The sequence below is a fragment of the Erythrolamprus reginae genome, chromosome 2, assembly GCF_031021105.1.
Source record: "Erythrolamprus reginae isolate rEryReg1 chromosome 2, rEryReg1.hap1, whole genome shotgun sequence".
In the NCBI taxonomy this organism is placed as follows: Eukaryota; Metazoa; Chordata; class Lepidosauria; order Squamata; family Dipsadidae; genus Erythrolamprus; species Erythrolamprus reginae.
In genome coordinates this window covers 46,913,153-46,933,407 of record NC_091951.1, presented here as the reverse complement: position 1 = coordinate 46,933,407, position 20,255 = coordinate 46,913,153, and the positions used below count along the sequence as shown (strand labels likewise).

Sequence of the window (20,255 nt, the reverse complement as noted above, 5' to 3'; positions counted from 1 at the left end):
GGGTCCCGTCGACTAAACAATGTTGTCTGGTGGGCCCCAGGGGAAGAGCCTTCTCTGTGGCGGCCCCGGCCCTCTGGAATCAACTCCCCCCCGAGATTAGAACTGCCCCCACCTTCGTCTTTCGTAAATTGCTTAAGACCCACCTATACCACCAGGCATGGGGGAATTGAAACATTTCCCCCAGGCTTATATAGTTTTATGTATGGTATGCTTGTGTTGTATGGTTTTATATAATGGGCTTTTAGATATTTTTTCTTCTTTTAAATATTAGATTTGTTTACTATATACTGTTTATTATTGTTGTGAGCCGCCCCGAGTCTTCGAAGATGTTGTGATTCTGTCTGAGGCTCCTCAGGGAACGGCTGAACCTCTGCCGGCTCCATGCTCAGAGGGGGAGGATGAGGAACAGGAGGAGGAGGAGGAGGCCCAGGCAGACGGGGAGGAGGAATATCAGGCCGAGGGAAAGGGAGAACAGCCTGAGTCCCCTGGGGTGGAGCTCTCCCCAGCAAGCAGCCTGGAGTCCTTAGATGAAAATGCACAAGCCATCATCGATCTCAGGCAGAGAAGAGCAGCACAACGAAGGGGACAATTAGCCAGGTATTTCCAGCCCTAAATAGGCAACAGCTGGGTTTGGGTGTGGTTCTCCCCAGAAAGGCTGAAAAGGCAGACCCACCCTTCCTGTATTGTGGAGTATTATCTTTGGGAGTCCTGGGACCTGGCTGTGATCTTTGGCGTCTCTGATTCTGGCTTGTGGCCTTGAAGGCTGAACCCTTGGGGGGAAAGGCGTGGGTCTTATTCTCTACAGTGGTGTGGGTGCCAGCAAGAAGTCTGCTGTATTGTCTGGCCGTCAGGACTCTGCTGTGAAGCCTCATAGCCTGCCTGTTGGGAAGAACAGGTTTTTCTCTGTGTTTATTTTTCAAACTATAAAGTGCCTTTGCTTTTACCAGCGTGTCTGGCTGTTTTTTCCAGTTGGTGTTGAAGTCTGGGGGCACCCAGACAGAACAGGAGAGGGGCGGCATACAAATCTAATTTATTATTATTATTATTATTATTATTATTATTATTATTATTATTAATTTGACACATTTTTTGTGATACGAACCTAATGGACAGGCTCCATTAGGTTCGTACCTCGAGGAATGCCTGTATTTCTATTTGTCCAGTTTCAACCATCCTGTTCCTTTAATAAAGCATCCGGATCTACCCACAGGGTCTGTTTTATTGGAGGGTAGTTGGGTTTAGTTGCATGTCAAGCTGCATACAAAGTAATGTGTAACGAGGACAGAACAGACCTTATTATTCTAGGAAATTTTTCATCTTTGAGAGTGATGTATGCATGATTCAGAACTTAGGATTTCACCGACACTCACTGAGTTGTCCTGCTCACCACTTTTTAGCTAATTACAACATGATTCTTAACAGAAGTTAGGCTGTATAAAGGTGAAGAGGATATCTGTCAGAGGCGACTCCTCTGTGTTCAGGGAGCTAGGTTAAACAAACCTGGGAGAGACATAAAACTACACAGCAGAACAGAAAAATAGGCAGGAAGAACAAGTTACAGAAAAGTTTTTAAACCTTGGTTGAAACCCGAGTAAGCTTTTCAATCTAACTGCAACTTTCAACTATTACATTTGTTTGCTTATTATTTAGTTAAATTACTCTCATAATTTGCTTGTTACTCCTATCCACTTTCTATCTTGTCTTCCCTCGCATCTCCTTTATTCAGCCATGCTACACATAATTCTTTTTTGTTTTCCAGATTATCATTCTCGCTTCTTACAGGTCGAATCTCTTCTGGCTTACCTCTATCACCCCAAAATATCTTTGAGAAGCAAGAAAGCACCTGGACCAACCTGAGCAACCATACTGGGATTCATCAAACCCTTTATAATGAAATAAACAGAACAAAATGTTCCAACCACAAGACCTGAAGTTCCTAAGGGTTTGAAGAGATTATATGGAGGTGAGAAGACAGGATGGGGTGGGGTGGAGAGAGATTTAGCTACAGTTAGTGAAAGAATGTAGATGGAAAGAAAGAAGGGGTTAAAAAAGAACTGAGTTAGCCTCTCAGCTCTTTTCAGTCTCTTTATTGTCCAGCTTGACCCAGAACTAATATCGACAGCTGCAAACCAACATGAGCCTCTCACACCTTGAAATAAGCCCCCTCCAAATCCTTTCACAAATCTTGTTTTTATGAATATGTAAAGCAACTAGAGAGTTTAATACATGGCTAGAACAAAACCACACAACTGATATTGAATTAAGGTAAACATAGAGATTTCCCTCGGACGTATGCACTAGTCATTTCCAGCTCAAAGAATGGTGCTAATCTCCATTTCAAACCCAAAGAGCCAGCGCTGTCCAAAGACGTCTCTGTGGTCAGGTGGCCGGCATAACTAAACGCCTAACGCTGTTACTTTCCCACCAAAGGTGGTCCCTGTTTTCCTCCTTGCATTTTTACATGTTTTCAAACTGCTAGGTGGACAGAAGCTGGACAAAGTAACAGAGTATTTAATTATCTTTACTTAACTTCTTAACTTCATTTCTCATTCAAATGTATCTTTGTTTTGGGCATTCTCCAGTCGAGGAATCATGTTATGGTAAAAAAGACTATGGAGTGTGCTGGAGTACTTTCTCAACATTCCTTGCATTTATATGGCTCCTTCCCTGTGGATACTTTGATGGCGTGAAAGATTACGGCTTATTGAGAAGCTCTTTCCACACTCCATGCATTTATATGGCTTCTCCCCTGTGTGGATCCTTTGATGGGTTGTAAGATCACTGCTTGTTCTGAAGTCCTTTCCACACTCCATGCATTTACATGGCTTCTCCCTTGTGTGGATCCTTTGATGGCATATAAGGTGGTTGCTTCTTCTGAAGCTCTTTCCACACTCCATGCATTTATATGGCTTCTCCCCAGTATGGATCCTTTGATGGGTTGTAAGATCACTGCTTGTTCTGAAGTCCTTTCCACACTCCATGCATTTACATGGCTTCTCCCTTGTGTGGATCCTTTGATGGCATATAAGGTGGTTGCTTCTTCTGAAGCTCTTTCCACACTCCATGCATTTATATGGCTTCTCCCCAGTATGGATCCTTTGATGGGATGTAAGATCACCGCTTGTTCTGAAATTCTTTCCACACTCCATGCATTTATATGGCTTCTCCCCTGTGTGGATCCTTTGATGGCATATAAGTTGGTTGCTTCTTCTGAAGCTCTTTCCACACTCCATGCATTTATATGGCTTCTCCGCTGTGTGGATCCTTTTATTCTTTCCATGTTGATTGCACTTATTTGATGTCTCATCAATGTGAAAACCTTTTTGTGACTGAAGAGACTCATTTTCTTCAGAAAGTGTGAATATGCAATTTTTCTCTTTGCCTTTGCATAGATTGGCTCTTTCTTTGGCTTGTGATGGACAGGGTCCATTGACATCTAATGTCTCTTTGACGTGTCTTGCACCTTTCCCAATATATTTCTTCCTTCGTTTTCCTCCTTGATCAGTAAATTCCTGCATCTGAGCAACAATCGAAAATGAGCTTTCCTTTTTCAAGTTATTTGACAGATTTCTTTCCTGCCTTTGGGATTCTGTTTGAATTGCAAGTTTCTTCCTTACAACTCCTTGTCCAAACGCTTTGATTGGTTCTCCAGAGAGTTTATTGTAATTCTCATTATCACCTTCAAAAAGAAAGAAAAATGAAAATGAGAGGAAGTTTAGGGGAAAAGATCACTCTGTCAGAAGTCATTTTAATTGCATTTAGGTATTGTGCCAAATTCTATATATACTCCATTTTTGCATCCTTATACTGTGGCATGGTATAGAAATTATAATATCTCTATGTATGAGGTGTAAAATCTTGAAACAGACATTAAATCAAAAAGGTTGAATGATATGGAAGCACATCGGCCAAAATAGTTGAAATCTGCATGATGGAGTTTGCCATTCCCTCCAACTAAGAAATTACTTTGTCGCTAAAATGTTAAAATATATATATAGAAACAAATTGAATAGTACAGTGTTCCCTCGATTTTCGCGGGGGATGCGTTCCGAGACCGCCCGCGAAAGTTGAATTTCCGCGAAGTAGAGATGCGGAAGTAAATACACTATTTTTGGCTATGAACAGTATCACAAGCCTTCCTTTTAAACCCCTAAATTGCAATTTCCCATTCCCTTAGCAACCATTTAGATTATTACTCACCATGTTTCTTTATCAAAGTTTATTAAAAATATATTTATTAAAGGTGGACGAAAGTTTGGTGATGACATATGAGGTCATCGGGGCGGGAAAAACCATGGTATAGGAGGAAAAAATACAAAGTATTTTTTAATAATATTCTTGAAAAACCATGGTATAGACTTTTCGCAAAGTTCGAACACGCGAAAATCGAGGGAACACTGTACAGTGGTACCTCAAGATACGAACCTAATTGGTTCCAGGGGGAGGTTCGTAAGACGAAAGGTTCGTAAGACGAAACATTGTTTCCCATAGGAAACAATGTAAAGTCAATTAATCCATGCAACAACAAAAAAACCCCGCAAAAAAATGCTGCCGCCCGGCTGTCACCTTTTAAAACAGCCCGGGGGCTTCTCAGCGACCTCCCGAACACCAGCTCCTCCTCCTCTTCTCGCTTCTCTACAAAATGACAGCCGGGCGGCGGGGCTTCTCAGCGAAAGTTCGGGTTTGGGAGGCCGCTTTGAGTTTTTGGCTGGGGGGGAGGCAGGAGGTCCCGCCTGACACCCCCCCACCCCTTCCCCCCCAGCCACAAACCCAAAGGTCCCCACCACAGCATCCGCTGCAGGAGACTTAGCCTCCCGATCCTCCCCGCCCCTCACCCGTGGCCTCCCGAGCGCTTTTGCCCAATGGGAAACGAAGCGCTGGGGTGGGGGGTGTCCTGACAACTCCCACCCCAGTGCTTTGGCTCCCGACGGGCAAGAGCGCTCTTCTGCCGGCCACAGGCGAGGGGCAGGGGCGAGGGTGCCTCTTGCAGCGGAGACATTTGGGGGTTTGGCTGGGGGAAAGGCAGGAGGTCCGGCGCTTCACCTGCCCTCCCAGCCAAAAGGCAAAGCCGCGCAGCTCCACAGCTGCCGAAGGAGGCTTAACCCCGCCCCTCTGTCCCACCCATCGCCCGTGGTTGGCAGAAGAGCGGGGGCAGGCAGGAGGCAGTTCTTCGGCGGCTGTGGAGCTGCGCGGCTTTGCCTTTTGGCTGGGAGGCAGGTGAAGCGCTGGACCGCCTGCCTTTCCCCCAGCCACATTCGCCTTCCTCCACTGCCAGCGGAATCCAGCTCCTCCTCTTCTCGCTTCTTTACAAGATGACAGCTGGGCGGCGGCACGGAGGCTGGAGGCGGCGGGTGTGTGTGGAAGAGGTCCGCAGGAGAACTGGGGGGAGCTGCCTGCAGCACCTGCCTGCAGCAAAGGCACCCGCCGCCACCACCTTTGCCTTTCTCCGCCACCACCAGCATCCAGCTCCTCCTCCGCTTCTCGCTTCTCTACAAAATGACAGCCGAGGGGTGGAATATGGGAGGAGGAGGGAGGAGCTAAGTGGCCAGAGAAAGGGATCAATGTAAAAGCGCCGCTGGGCTGGGAACATCTTTGGCCACTTAGGAAGGTTCTCCTGCCCCCCCCAACCGAAAACCCAAAGGGGGTCTGCTGCTGCCCGCTTGAGCCATGAGGCATGCTGGGAAGCCCCGCAGCCCGGCTGTCACTTTTTAAAACAGCCGGGAGTTTTCCGAGCAGTCTCCAAGAACCGAGAACCCAAACGCCAAACCCTCCACGCACTTCGCCCTGAATGCCTCCTGGCTCACGCGGGCAGCAGTAGATCCCCTTTGGGTTTTCGGCTTGGGGGGAGGGAGTTAGGAAGGTCCTCCTGAACCCCCCCCCGAGCCGAAAACCCAAAGGGGGTTTGCTGCTGCCCACGTGAGCCAGGAGGCATTCAGGGCGAAGTGCGTGGAGGGTTTGGCATTTGGGTTCTAGGTTCTCGGAGGCTGCTGGGAAAACTCCCGGCTGTTTTAAAAAGTGACAGCCGGGCTGCGGGGCTTCCCAGCAAGCCCACGGTCAGTCAGCTGCGGGCAGGAGGAAAGCGAATGCCTCTTTGTTGCGCTGCCGCCAGCATGGCCTGGCTGGCAGCGGAAGATGTAACGGAGGCGTTTTCCTGGAAGGAGTGCCATCCACCACCGACCTTTTCGTAATCTGTTTCAATTTTCTTCACTCCTCCCCCAACATTCCCCGCCAAGCCCCACCTTGCTTCGCTTGAATGGTCGGAGGACACGACATTCACCGCCTCCTGTGCTTCCTTCGGCTTTGCGATTGGGCAGAGCGGCGGGAGGCGCGTCCATAGGCTTGGCTGGGTCGGCGCAGCACCCGCCCCCTTCGTCAACCCTTTGGCGGTCACCGGTGGGTTTAGGCTGCCTCGTCACCGACTCCCCCTCCCCAGAATCTCTCCCCCTCCCTGCCCGGGGGGCTGGGCTGGGAGGGGCGGGAAAAAGAGAAAGAAGGCGGCGTTCCCCGCCTGGTCACGATGGTCCCTTCCTTACCGCTCATGTTGGCTGATGGGGAAGGTTAACCTAAATGGTGGCGGAGGGGTGGGCGGGGCGGGGGCAGCGAAGTCGGTGATGAGGCAGCCTAACCCCACCGGTGACCGCCGTATGATTTTGTATGATTTTAGGGGTATTTTTTGGGGGGGGGGGTTAGTTTTGGCTGGGCAAAAAAAGTCTCACTTGTAATGTTCGGGTCGTAAAAAAAAGGTTTATTTTAGGTACTTAAATTTGGTCTTTTTGGAAACTTTTTTCACTGGGATACTAATTTGAACCTTTCTGAACACAATGAAAGTGAAATTGAGAGGAAAAACTAATGCTTATTTGTTTATTTCATTAGTAAAAGCCCGCCCCTAGCATTTTTGTGCATTTTTGTTCATTTTTATCTAGTTCAGAATGACACTTCAAACCTCCCCCCCCCCGACGACTGTGTGCAATCATTTTCACTTTACATTTTTTTTAGCCTGCCAGTTCCAACTTTTTTGAAAACCTTTTTACTGGGATACTAATTTGACCTTTTCTGAACATAATGATATGAAAATTGAACTGAAAAAATTGATGCTAATTTGATTATTTTGCTCATAAAAGAACCCCCCCCCCGCTGTGTGCAATTATTTCAATATATATATATGTCAGGCTCCAAAATCAAAATATTATTAAAACATTTTGCATTGAAATACTAGGTTGAACATTTCTGAACATAATGATATGAAAATTGAACTGAAAAAATTGATGCTTATTTATTTATTTTGCTCAGAGGTAGGGCCTCCCACCCCCACGGCTGTGTGCAATCTGTTTCACTTTACTTTTTTTTTTAGGCTCCAAATCCAAAATATTTTTAATACCGTAGGCATTGATTTACTAAATTGGACATTGCTGATCATCAGAAAAATATTCCCCACGGTTTCAAATTGGTGCTTATATTTTTGTTTCACTCAGAAAGCCCAAACCATGTTTTTGCTGTGTGCAATCATTGCCACTTTATTTTATTTTTTTTAGACTGCCAGTTCTGAACATAATGATATGAAAATTGAACTGAAAAACTGATGCTTATTTGCTTATTTTGCTCAGAAAAGCCCCCCCCCCCCATGATTTGGAGCACTTTTTTCAGTTTATTTTTTTTTTAGGCTACAACTCTAAAAAGAAAATCCCCCCTTTGGTATTGATATAATAAATTAAACATTCCTAATCATAAGAAAAATAGAAATGAACTGAAAAAAATGATGCTTATTTGTTTATTTATCTGACTGGAGAATAGAAAACCCTTACCAAGAGAGGCCACATTCTTATAATTCTCCAGCATGACTTCCCGATGCAGAGCTTTTTGGTGAGGATCCAGCTGAGACCACTCCTCCTCTGAGAAATAAACAGCCACCTCCTCAAAGAGCAGAAGACCCTCCTGAAAGGGGAAAAAAGTACAAAACAGAATGAGGAGGGACTGCAGGATATTTCCTATTAATTAGATATTCCCAAAGCAAACATACACACTAAGAAAAGTGGCTATCTTGAACAGTGTTCCCTCTAATTTTTGGGGGGAGTGGGCGGAAAAGTATAGTGTCTGAGCGGCAGTCCCTTCGAGACTGGGCGGCACAGAAATAATAAACAAAAAACAAACAAACAAACAAACAAATAAATAAAAAACCCACCCTGTTTTGCCTCAGAGAATTTCAAAATAAAATACTGTACAGTGGTACCTCGAGATACGAGTTTAATTCGTTCCGGACCTGGGCTCTTAAGTCGAGCAGCTCTTATCTCGAACGACTTTTCCCCATAGGAATTAATGTAAATAATTTTAATTGGTTCCAGCCCTCAAAAAACTCACAAAGTTAGTCTAAATTATGCAGAAAGACATGTTTTTAATGAAGAAATGTACATGTACATATAAATGAATAATGAAGTTTCTTTCACTTAACTTGTAAACTTTCTTAAACTTTTAAATTTACATATGTTCAACTTCTCTGCCACCCAATCCTGTAGGACAGAGGTCCCCAACCCTTTTTGCACCAGGGACCGGCTTTAAGCGATCAAGAGAGGAATGGGTGAATGAATGGACGGAGGGTGGGAAGGAAGGAAGGAAAGAGGGAAGGGACAGGAACAGAGGAAGGAAGCAAGGAAACTTATGAAAGGGGAGAGTAAGAGAGGAATGAGTGAAGGGAGGGAGGGAGGGAAGAAGGTGGGAAAGAGAAAGAAAAGAAGAAATAGAGGAAGGGAAGGTAAAAGAGAGAAAGAAAAAGAGCAAGAAAGAAAGCTGCAAGCACCCCCCCGAGCCCCCCAGGCCGGCTGCAACCTTTTAAAACACGCGTGCCGCTTCGCAGCTGTCTCCTGAAGCCGAACACGGAAGTTAGCGTTTGGCTTCAGGAGACAGCTCCTTGGCGCTTGTATCTCGAATTTGGGCTTGTAAGTAGAACAAAAATATCTCTCCCCTCCCAGCTCTTATCTCGAGTTGCTCTTAAGTAGAGCAGCTCTTATGTCGGGGTTCCACTGTACTGTGTGTCTATAACAGTGAGCTCATAATAGGGCAACTCTATCAATATCAAAATGCCACTTAAATAGTTGAGCTAGTTTCAAACTAGATTTTGATTTTCTTTCTCTCTTCCTTACTCCCATTCTTTTTCTTTCTCTTTTCCTTCCTCTCTTTTTTCTATCTGTTTCTCTCTCTTCCTCTCTCTCTCCTTCCCTCTCACTCTTTCCCTCTCGGCTTCTGGGCAGGTTTGGAAAACTCTGAGTTGATGATGATTTTTAAGTGAGCAATTGCTCACTGCTCAGCTTAGAGGGAACTATGATCTTGAATGATTCTGTAGGATTTTCAGTGCCATTTAGGTTAAATAAGCACAGCTTCTTTCTGGATCAATTGAACTTCCAAATAGCCAGCCAGCCAGGCAGCCGACCATCATCAAAACACTCTTCCTTCTGCATCTATTAATCCATCCACAATCAAAAGGCCCTCAGTATCTTGAGAAAATCAATGGGCAGGTGGGCTTTGGAAAAACCCCTGATATGTGAAGGGAGGGAGGAGTGGCTACTAGAGCCAAGGAGGCACTTGTGCACCCCCTCCTCAAGAGGCCCTCCCTGGACCCAGTTGTACTTAACAACTACCATCCAGGCTCCAACCTTCCCTTCATGGGGAAGGTTGTTGAGAAGATGGTGTCGCTCCAGCTCCAGTGGTCCTTGGAAGAAGCCGATTATCTAGGCCCTCCACAGTCAGGATTCAGGCCCGGCTACAGCATGGAAACTGCTTTGGTCACGCTGATGGATGATCTCTGGCAGGCCCGGGACAGGGGTTTAGCCTCTGGCTTGGTGCTTCTTGACCTCTCAGTGGCTTTCGATGCCATCGACCATGGTATCCTTCTGCGATGGCTGGAGGGGTTGGGAGTGGGGGGCACTCTTCTGCAGTGGTTCTGCTCCTACCTCTCTGGCCGATCACAGTCGGTGTTAGTGGGGGGTTAGAGGTGGACCTCGAGGTTTCTCCCTTGTGGGGTGCCTCAGGGGTCAGTCCTTTCCTCCCTACTATTTAATATCTACATGAAACTGCTGGGTGAGATCATCCAAGGGCATGGGGTGAGATGCCATCAGTATGCTGATGACACCCAATTGTACATCTCCATCCCATGTCCAGTCGGCAAAGCAGTAGAAGTGATGTGCCGGTGCCTGGAGGCTGTTAGGGTCTGGATGGGTGTCAACAGGCTCAAACTCAACCCTGACAAGACAAGAGTGGCTGTCGGTTTTGCCTCCCAAGGACACTTCCATCTGTCCGTCCATTTCCCTGGGGCAGGTGAATTATTGACCCCCTCAGAGAGGGTCCGCAACTTGGGCATCCTCCTCAATCCACAGCTAACATTAGAACATCACCTTTCAGCTGTGGAAAGGATGGCGTTTGCCCAGGTTCGCCTGGTGCACTAGTTGCGGCCCTATTTGGACAGGGAGTCTCTGCTCACAGTCACTCATGCCCTCATCACCTCGCGGTTGGATTACTGCAACGCTCTCTACATGAGGCTACCTCTGAAGAGTGTTCGGAAACTTCAGAGCATGCAGAATGCGGCCACACAAGCAATCATGGGCCTTCCTAGATATGCCCATGTCTCGTCAATACTCCGCGGGTTGCACTGGCTTCTGATTAGTTTCTGGACACAATTCAAAGTGTTGGTAATGACCTATAAAGACCTACATGGCATCGGACCAGAATACCTATGGGACCATCTTCTGGCACACGAATCCCAGTGGTCAATTAGGTCCCACAGAGTTGGCCTTTTCCAGGTCCTGTTAACTAAACAATGTCATCTGGTAGGACCTAGGGAAAGAGCCTTCTCTGTGGCAGCCCTGGCCCTCTGGAATCAACTCCCCCTGGAGATTCGAATTGCCCCCACCCTCCTCGCCCATTTATGTCGCCAGACATGTGGGGACTAATCCACCCCCTTTTGACTTGTAGCATTTGAGTGTGGTGTGATTGTGTAGCATTGATTGTTTTTAGTACTACAGTGTTCCCTCGATTTTCGCGGGGGATGCATTCTGAGACTGCCAGTGAAAGTCGAATTTCCGCGAAGTAGAGATGCTTCCTTTCTTCCTCCCCCCTCCCTCCTCCATTCCTGGCAGAACGCGCAGGGGCAACGGGGCAGCAATCTGGGGGCTTTGCTGTGCTCTAGGGCACAGATGGTGGTGGCAGAGGCTGGAGAGGAGGCCACACAGCTCACGTACCTGCTACTGCTGCCGCCACCGATTTTGCCACTGCTGGGCCCCTCAGCTGTTTGGCAGCCCACGTATCTTCTGTCGGCCGCAGTGGCGGCAGGAGACGCAATCTGGACAGCGGCGGCCGACACGTGGGCCGCCAAACAGCTGAGAGGCCCGGGGATTGCGAAATCGGTGGCAGTAAGGCTTGGCTTTAAGCCAGAGGTCCCCAACCTTTTTTGCACCAGGGACCGGCTTTAAGCTAGACCAATTTTCCACGGCCGGGGGGGGGGAGAGCGTTGGTCATATGGGGGTGGGGTTATGGAGGGGGGGAGCTTAGTGACGCAGCCCTCCACTCTTCTCCACACGGCGGGGAGAATCAGGAGGCTCCTTTGGCGGCTGGGGGCTGCCTGGCTTTGTGATTTTGGCTGGGGGGGGAGTTAGGAAGGTCCTACTTCTCCACCCTCCAGCCAAAAATTCAAAGCCTATCTGCTGGATACGGGCGATGAGTGGGACAGAGCGGCGCGGAAGCCTCTTGCAGCAGCTGCTACAGCCACCGGCTTCCGCGCCGCTCGTCCCACCCATCGCCCGTATCCGGGTGGGGGGTGTCCCAGCGGGAGGCGAAGCACTGGGGTGGGGGGCTGTCAGGACACCCCCCACCGCAGCACTTTGAATCCCGCCAGCCAAAAGCACTCAGGCAGCAGCTTCTGCCAGACACGGGGAATGAGCGGGAGAGCGGCGCCGAAGCCGGTGGCTGTGGCAGCTGCTGCAAGAGGCTTCCGCGCCGCTCTGTCCCACTCATCGCCCGTATCCAGCAGATAGGCTTTGAGTTTTTGGCTGGGGGGGGACTTAGGAAGGTCCTACTTCTCCCCCCCCCAGCCAAAAACTCAAAGCCTATCTGCTGGATACGGGCGATGAGTGGGACAGAGCGGTGCGGAAGCCTCTTGCAGCAGCTGCCACAGCCACCGGCTTCCGCGCCGCTCGTCCCGCTCATCGCCCGTATCCAGGAGATAGGCTTTGAGTTTTTGGCTGGGGGGGGGAGAAGTAGGACCTTCCTAACTCCCCCCCCCAGCCAAAATCACAAAGCCAGGCAGCCCCCAGCCGCCAAAGGAGCCTCCTGATTCTCCCCGCCCTGCCCGACGCCCCACCCTGTCCTGTATAATGTCCTCTGCCGGGAGGGCAGCGGCGCCGCGGACCGGCTGGAAAACCCCAACGGCCCGGTCCCGGTCCGCGGACCGGCGGTTGGGGACCTCTGCTTTAAGCCTTATGAGGGCAGTTGGGGGGGGAATCCCACTAGTCACCAGCCAGAAAAGCCCTAAATTTAAAGGGCATCAATCCTGCCCATTCACACCAAGCCGACATTTCTCGTGGCTGCCTTCTCAAGAGAAATGGCATCGGCAGCAGAGAGGCACTCCTTTTCTAAACCCCGGGGCAGGTGCTGCGCCGTCTGACCTCCAGATGAGGTGGCACCTGGGTCCCGGGCTGAAGAGAGGAAGAAAAGGGTGGGCGGGGGGGTCGCTCGGCCTGATTTCCCCCATGAAGAAAAAAAAAGCCGCTTGAACCTTCCACTTCCTCGCCTCGAACTCCTCCAAGCGCTTACTTGCAAAGCGCTGTCTCTATTACATGCCGATACCCCAGTGGCTCAGCATCCTGAAAGCCTGAACCATCGACCCCCTTTGTTGCTGCGGGTGGGTAGCCGCCCATCCGGATCCAGAGGCTCACCCATGGCCACCAAGGGTTCCTCTCTGAGTGGGGCCGGCACCGAAAGAAGACAGGTCTGGTGAGTGGCCCGAGCCTTGGCGCCTGCTGTCCAAATTGTGCCTCCTACTGCCGCTACGGCCAACAGAAGACACGTGGGCCGCCAAACAGCTGAGGGGCCATGAAGCACCGAAATCGGCAGCAGCAAAATTGGCGGCAGTGGGTGGCAGTAAGTCTCTTCAAGTGGAGTGTACCAATGCTCCAAGAATTAAAGGGGAAGGCTGGGGCAGAAGTTGGACGTTTATATAAATACGGCTTTTTACAATACATTTTAGAAATAAAAAAATACCACGGGTTTTCAAAATTTTTTATTTATTTATTTATTGAAAAACCATGGTATAGGCTTTCCGCAAAAGTCAGACACGCGTAAATCAAGGGACCACAGTAATGGGTTTTAACTTGTTTTTTTAATATTAGATTTGTATTTATTGTATTTTTATTGCTGTTGTGAGCCGCCCCAAATCCTCGGAGAGGGGTGGCATACAAATCTAATAAATTATTAGATTATTATTATTATTATTAACCCATCAGAAATGTTTCTGTAGATGAAGGGATTCCTTGTAGTGTTTTATGAAATGACTTATGTTGTGGTGAGAAGGAGCAATCCTGCTCATGCCCAATACTTTCATGGAAGTGCTGGGAGAGCTAAACCATCTGTGTGATGTGCCATCAATATCCAGAGACTCTGCCCCTCCTCAAATTGCACGGAAGCTTCTGGTATTGTCAGCCATTGGCTGGCATGTAAATAAGGAAATGGAGAACGTTTTCTGAGGAAAAAGCTGGATTGTACTGCTGCTCGGAATATAAGCCCTACCCCCAAGATAAGCCAGAATTCAGAGTGTCCTCAGGGAGGGTGGGGCAGTGGGCATGGCCTTCATTGGAGTAGGTGAGTATGTGTGTGGGGCCAGATGGTGCCTGGAAGGAACTGCGGCCTGTGTTTGGGTGTGGGGAGGCCATGGTTCCCATCATGTGTTTTTGCTGGTGCAGAGGGTGTGGTGGAACTGGTGGATCTGGATGGACGGTGGGGGCTGATAATGCAGGGGGTGGCACCAACGCTGCCCCACCACGTTCCTTGCCACATAGCAGCAGCACTGGCAGAGGGGAAGCTGGGGTGGGGGAAGCTGAAGACAAAATGGTAGAAAACACTACCTGTAATTCTCAACTAACAAAAGTTTTTAGTTTTTAGTGATCAAAGTTATACAACAGCGAAAAAATGACATGCCCATTTTTCACACTTAGGACTGTACTACCTGTGCTTATCTACATCCTCTGATTTCCTGTTGGAAATGGAAAAGATAAATCTAGTAAATGAATGTTCTTCTCTTACCTGAGTTAGAGGTTCAATCCTGGTTTCTGCTCCCCCAAAACAAAGTGTTAAATTTCTTCTATTCTTCCCTGGGAGGGAGACAGAATTTCAAAAAGCATAATCAGTAAAATGGGAGGAGGGATGCTGTAGAAAAAAGGACACAGAAAAGATGAGAAATTTAGGAATTCTCAAAGGAGTGGAAGGACCTTATATTACCTCCTGAGGTGTCCTGATTTGGATCTCCCTGACAGATCTCCCTGAAAATCTGTTCTTGGAGGAGATTTGACGGATGCCTCTTTCTCTCAGAATCTCTGATTTCCATTGCGAAGGACTTGAAATAGGAGAAAAGAATTAATGGATGTCACAAATCATAAAGTGGTTTCTTTTCCTGTTAATACCATTGCAAATCACTCAGTGTTGATCAATTAGGCTGGGAAGTAAGAAAGAAATCGATGTGCGAAATCTTTCTTCTACAATGCATACAAGAACTTTACAAAAAGTAGGCACCACATACTGTAGTATGAATGCCAGGAAAGTCTGGTAAGAAGACATCAGCATTTGAATACATTGATCCAAAGCAAAGATTTTGTGTGTATAATATAATGCCAGAACAAGGAGAAGACATGATGTTGAAGAGTTTAAAATTTGTATTAATTTTAGAATTTAAAATAATCTTTTATAAAATGATGTATCTTTCTACTAAACACTGATAAATTACCAATAATATATAAAGAAATTTCAAATACAAGTTTGAAATTTAAATGTAAAAAAATGAACTTTTTATCAATTTTGATGGACTTTGCCAAAGCAAAGACATACAAGGGTAAGATTTATATTTTACTGCAGAAGATTTTCAAATTGTGTATAAAAATCAAACCAAAAACTTTTCTTTTAGGTTTAATACCCAAAGAGATTGAAAAACAATATGTTATATATGTTAAGAGCAGCAAAAATGCTCTATGCATACAAGTTGAAGTATACTTTAATTGCCGCAATGTAGAAGTTGTTAGAAAAACTGATCGGAACTAGCAGCGATGGCAAAATCAGGTGCTTTAGTTAAAGAAAAGACCACGCTCAACTTTCTTTCTACTTTGGAACCACTGCTCGGTTTTATTCTTAATAAGGAAAAAAATCTTGACTGAGTTTTGCTCATTACGTAAGTTTGTTGTTAAGGAGTTTGCTAGTATATATTAAATATGTAAAAGTAAAACATTGAGTCAGTAATGTTACCATTTTATGTGACTGCAAAAAAAAATCAATTACTGTATATTCTTTCTTTCCCCTCCCTTTCATCTATACTTCTTTCCTTTCCCTCCCTCCCTCCCCCCATTTCCTACTTTTTTCATTTTTCTGTTTTATATCTCGATAATCAGGCCTGTGAATCTGACTTCAATACCAGGAAAGCTCCTTCAACAAGTCATAAAGCAGCATGTGTGCCAGCACTTGGATAGGAATGCAGTAATTAACCAGAGCCAACATGGATTTGTAACAAACAAGTCATGCCAGTCTAATCTAATTTCTTTCTATAATAGAATTACCAAATGGGTTGATCAGGGAAATGCAGTAGATGTGGTATATCTTGACTTCAGTAAGGCATTTGACAAAGTATCTCATACCATCCATATTGAAAAAATGGTCAAGTATGGGATTGACAAAAGAACAGTTAGATGGATTCAAAACTGGCTTAGTGATCTCACTCAAAGAGTGGTAATAAATGGTTTCACATCCAATTGGAAGAATGTTTCAAGTGGAGTGCCACAAGCATTTGTCCTAGGCCCAGTGCTATTTACCATATTTGTAAATGATCTAAATGAAGGAAAATTGAAGGGAAACTTATCAAATTTGCTGATGACACAAATCTAGGCAGTGTTGCTAATACTGAACAAGATAGAGATAGGATTCAAAAAGATCTAGACAAGCTTGAGCAATGGGCTGAAACTAACAGAATGGTATTTAAGAGAGAGGAATGCAAGATCCTACATCTGGGCGAAAATAATAAAAACAGCACATATAGAATGGGAGGAATAGGTCTGAGCAACAGCACAGGTGAGAAGGACCTGAGTGTATTGGTAGATCACAGATTAAACATGAGTCAACAGTGTGAAGCAGCTGCAAAAAAGGCAAACACCATCCTGGGATGTATCAAGAGAAGCATAGAATCTCACTCACGTGAAGTAATTATTCCTCTCTACAGTACTTTGGTACTGTGTTCAGTTCTGGGGGGGCCCAATTTAAAAAGTACATTGATAAACTAGAGCAAGTTCAAAGGAGAGTTACGAGGATAGTGAGTGGTCTGGAAACCATGTCCTATGAGGAACGGTTAACGGTTAAAGGATCTAGGGATGTTTAGTCTGCAAAAGAGAAGACTCAGAGGAGACTTGATAGCTGTCTACAAATATCTGAAGGGCTGTCACAGAGCAGAGGGATCAGCATTGTTCTCATTAGCACATGGAAGGACTAGAAACAATAGAATAAAACTGCAAGGGAGTAGATTTAGATTAGATATCGGAAAAAACTTTCTATCAGTAAGGGTGATAAGCCGGTGGAACAGTTTGCCACAGGAGGTGGTGAGCTCGCCTTCACTGGAGGTCTTCAAACAGAGACTGGAAAGTCATCTTTCTGGGATGGTTTAATGAATCCTGCATTGAGCAGGGGGTTGGACCCGATGACCCTGGAGGTCTCTTCCAACTCTATGATTCCATGATTCTAATCTTAATAAAAATATGAAAAGGATACACGAATGTAAATATATTGTTTATTATATTCAATTTTTTCAGGAGTCCCAAGAGGAAGTCCTCTCACCTGCAACTCACCTGCTCCTCCTTCTCCTTCTCCTCCTGGCTCAGGAGGAAGCCTTCCACCAGGGCCACCGCTTGGGAGCTGGTCTCTGCTCCACTATCCCGCACCCAGCTCGCCAAAGCCCACTGCAACAATATAGGCAAGAAGGCTTCAAGAGTTGTAAACCTAATCCTACGTAGCTTCTGCTCTGGCAATTTCACGCTACTTACCAGAGTTTACAAAACTTTTGCCAGACCCATCCTCGAATAAAGCTCATCTGTTTGGAACCCATATCGCATCTCAGACATTAACACCCTTGAAAAAGTCCAAAGATACTTCACCAAAAGAGCCCTTCACTCCCCCACTCGAAACAGAATACCCTACGAAACTAGACGTACAATCCTGGGCCTAGAAAGCTTAGAACTAAGATGCCTTAAACAAGATCTAAGTATTGCCCACAAGACCATATGCTGCAATGTCCTGCCTGTTGGCGACTACTTCAGCTTCAATCACAACAACACAAGAGCACACAACAGATTTAAACTTAATATTAACCGCTCCAAACTGGACTGTAAAAAATATGACTTCAGTAACCGAGTTGTCGAAGCGTGGAACTCATTACTGGACTCCATAGTGTCATCCCCAAACTCCCAACACTTTACCTTTAGATTATCTATGGTTGACCTATCCAGATTCCTAAGAGGTCAGTAAGGGGCAAGTACAAGTGCACTAGAGTGCCTTCCGTCCCCTGTCCTTTTGCTCTCCTATATCTCCTAAACCTTTCTCCTATTCCTATATCTCTTCTTCTATTCTTTCATTGATATGTTCTATTACTATATCTTCTTTTCTATTCTTTCTTAGATATATTTTACTATGAGTATCTCCTCTATAACCAGCATCATATATTTTACTATGTGTATATATACATATACTGTGTGTGTGTATATATATATACCCACTAAAACCCTCATTGTGTATTGGACAAAATAAATAAATAAATAAATATTCTGCCCAGTTCTTGCTGAGATCTTCCCGTGGATTCCACTGAGCACCGGAAGGGCCTTTTCCAGTTTAAATTAATGCAAGGAAAATTGTGCATCTCCAAATGCTTTTTTCATTTATTGGAAGAAATATCTATCTGGTTTGTTTCCAATAAATAAATGGAGGCTGTAGGCTGTTTGGAAAGACTGTTGAAACAGAACAGAGGTGGGATTCACCAGGTTCTCAGCAGTTCTGGGTTGGGGTTTGGGGGTGGCTGTCTCCCACTCCTAAAACTGAACAAACTGAACCTGGATGAGCCACATGTCTCTTGTTTCCTTTCTGGGAGTGACAACCCTCCGCCTCCTTTTCTACGGGAAGGACATCCACCCACCCACACATAATCACCTCCACAGAGACACACCTACTTCCCCCACTTCTGGATCTTCAAGATAAAGGGTTAAAAAGGGAGAGAGTGTCCAGCATCCTAGAAAGGCAAAAACTCAATGATGTCATTTCCTTCTCAACTTGTAAGAGCCTCTCAAAGCTGAAGTCCCCCCCCCCCCCCCACCCCGTGGATTTTCTGTGCACGGAAGAGTCTCATGCAAAGAGCGGAGCAATGGTGCATGACCTTTTTTTTTAAAAGAAAAGCTTTTATTTTTTTTCCAGAATCTCCCTATATGCGCCCATACATATACCATGAATCATAGAAAGATGTGAAGTTATACGTTTCTATCCAATAAATCAGGCCAATAGCCAGTGACGGGCTACCAAAATTTTTACTACCACACTGTGGGTGTGGCTTATGCATTTTGTTTCAACATCTTTCAGTGCAAATTGGGTGGTCTGGGGTGGAGCTCCAAATTTTGCTACCGGAGCCCATCACTGCCAATAATCTAATTTTGCACCTATTATACTTCTGTTTACCAGTTTTTCTTCAATGTTTCATAACATTCCTCTCCATTTTCCTCCCTTCCCTAAAGTGACCAGATTTTAACATTGGTAAAGAGGGACACCATTGACTGGCGTGGGGATTAAAAATTTGGTCTATATGGAGAGAAAAAAGTCTCTTTTTCTTTCTCTTCCTCCCTTTCTATTTTTCTCTCTCTCCCTCTCTTTCTCTTCCTTCCTCTTTCTCTCTCTTCATTACTCTTTTTCTCTCCCTTCTTCCCCATTTCTTTCTCCCTCCTTCCCTCCCTCTCTTCCTCCCTCCCTTTCTATTTCATTCTCTCTTCCTTTCTCTTCCTCCCTCCCTTTCTCTTTATTTCTCTTTCTCTCCCTTCCCCTTTCTTTCTTTCTCTCTTTCCCTTCCTTCCACTTTCTCCCTCCCTATTTCTTTCTCTCTCTTCCCCTCCTTTCCTCCCTCTCACTATTTCTCTCCTTTCTCTCTTCCTCCCTTTCACTCTCTCTCCTTCCCTCCCTCTCTCTCTTTCTCTTTCCTTCCCTTTCTATTTCTCTCTTTCTCTCTCCTCCCTTCCTCCCTATTTGGCGTGTCCCAACCATAACTACAGGGTAATTAGTCCAGAAAGACACACACCACAAGATAGAAGGAAATCCAGAAGTCTATCAACAGAAAAACAGAAACAGCTCCCTTTTTAAAGGTCAAATGGATTTTCTGGTACACACAAGGCACAGGTTAAATGCAATCCAATTTCTTACCCAATATCTGGGAAATTGAGTCCAATTCTAAAGTCCAGAAAATCCACATACAATCTTGAACAGCAAAAACCACGATCTTGGTGAAACTATGAATCAGATAAACTGCCATGAGGCTAAACCAGCAGGCTGCTCATTTATCTGCAGCACTAATTACAGCAGCCCCACCCAACCACAGGTGGCCTTACTTATCTCCTGTAATAATCCTTCAGTTGATCTCTCCTCTTTTCCCGGAGGATGTAAAACTATTCAACACCAGGACAACACATCTACTCTCCAAAAAGACCTCGACTTTGTCTCACATTGGTCTAACATCTGGCAACTTCAAATATCAACCAACAAATGCTCTACCTTCCACATCGGCAAAAAGAATCCAAACCTCATATATAAACTGAATAAACAAAATCTCACAGCCAACCCCCACTCAGTAAAAGACCTTGGAATACTAATATCAAATGACCTAAGTGCTAAAGCCCACTGCAACAATATCGCCAAAAAGGCTTCTAGAGTTGTTAACCTGATCCTACGCAGCTTCTGCTCTGGCAATCTCACACTACTCACCAGAGCCTACAAAACTTTTGCCA

At 45.9% G+C, this 20,255-nt stretch overlaps 1 protein-coding gene across 3 annotated transcripts; it reads right to left on the bottom strand.

The window, feature by feature from the left end:
• Positions 1–2,072: 2,072 nt before the first annotated feature.
• LOC139160352 (zinc finger protein 3-like) lies at positions 2,073–19,879 on the bottom strand. 3 transcript variants are annotated; one of them, XM_070738120.1, is made up of 6 exons: positions 19,675–19,879; positions 17,062–17,183; positions 14,476–14,590; positions 14,281–14,348; positions 7,803–7,932; positions 2,073–3,679 (listed from the first exon to the last, which is right to left on the bottom strand). In XM_070738120.1, the coding sequence occupies exons 3-6, from the start codon at positions 14,579–14,581 to the stop codon at positions 2,652–2,654; spliced, it is 1,332 nt and encodes a 443-aa protein (XP_070594221.1). In that variant the 5' UTR covers positions 14,582–14,590; positions 17,062–17,183; positions 19,675–19,879; the 3' UTR covers positions 2,073–2,651. The 3 variants fall into 3 exon arrangements, with proteins under 3 accessions (XP_070594221.1, XP_070594220.1, XP_070594222.1); XM_070738119.1 differs by having other exon boundaries at positions 17,073–17,183; XM_070738121.1 differs by lacking the exon at positions 17,062–17,183.
• Positions 19,880–20,255: the final 376 nt, after the last annotated feature.

What these genes read in the sequence shown, in the direction of transcription:
- LOC139160352 (XM_070738120.1), bottom strand. Translation starts at nt 14,581, where the DNA reads ATGGAAATCAGAGATTCTGAGAGAAAGAGGCATCCGTCAAATCTCCTC. An exon ending in AAATCAGGACACCTCAGGAG is followed by an intron (nt 14,349 to 14,475) that starts GTAATATAAGGT and finishes TCTCCCTCCCAG; the next exon opens with GGAAGAATAGAAGAAATTTA. An exon ending in TAAGAATGTGGCCTCTCTTG is followed by an intron (nt 3,680 to 7,802) that starts GTAAGGGTTTTC and finishes TTCTTTTTGAAG; the next exon opens with GTGATAATGAGAATTACAAT.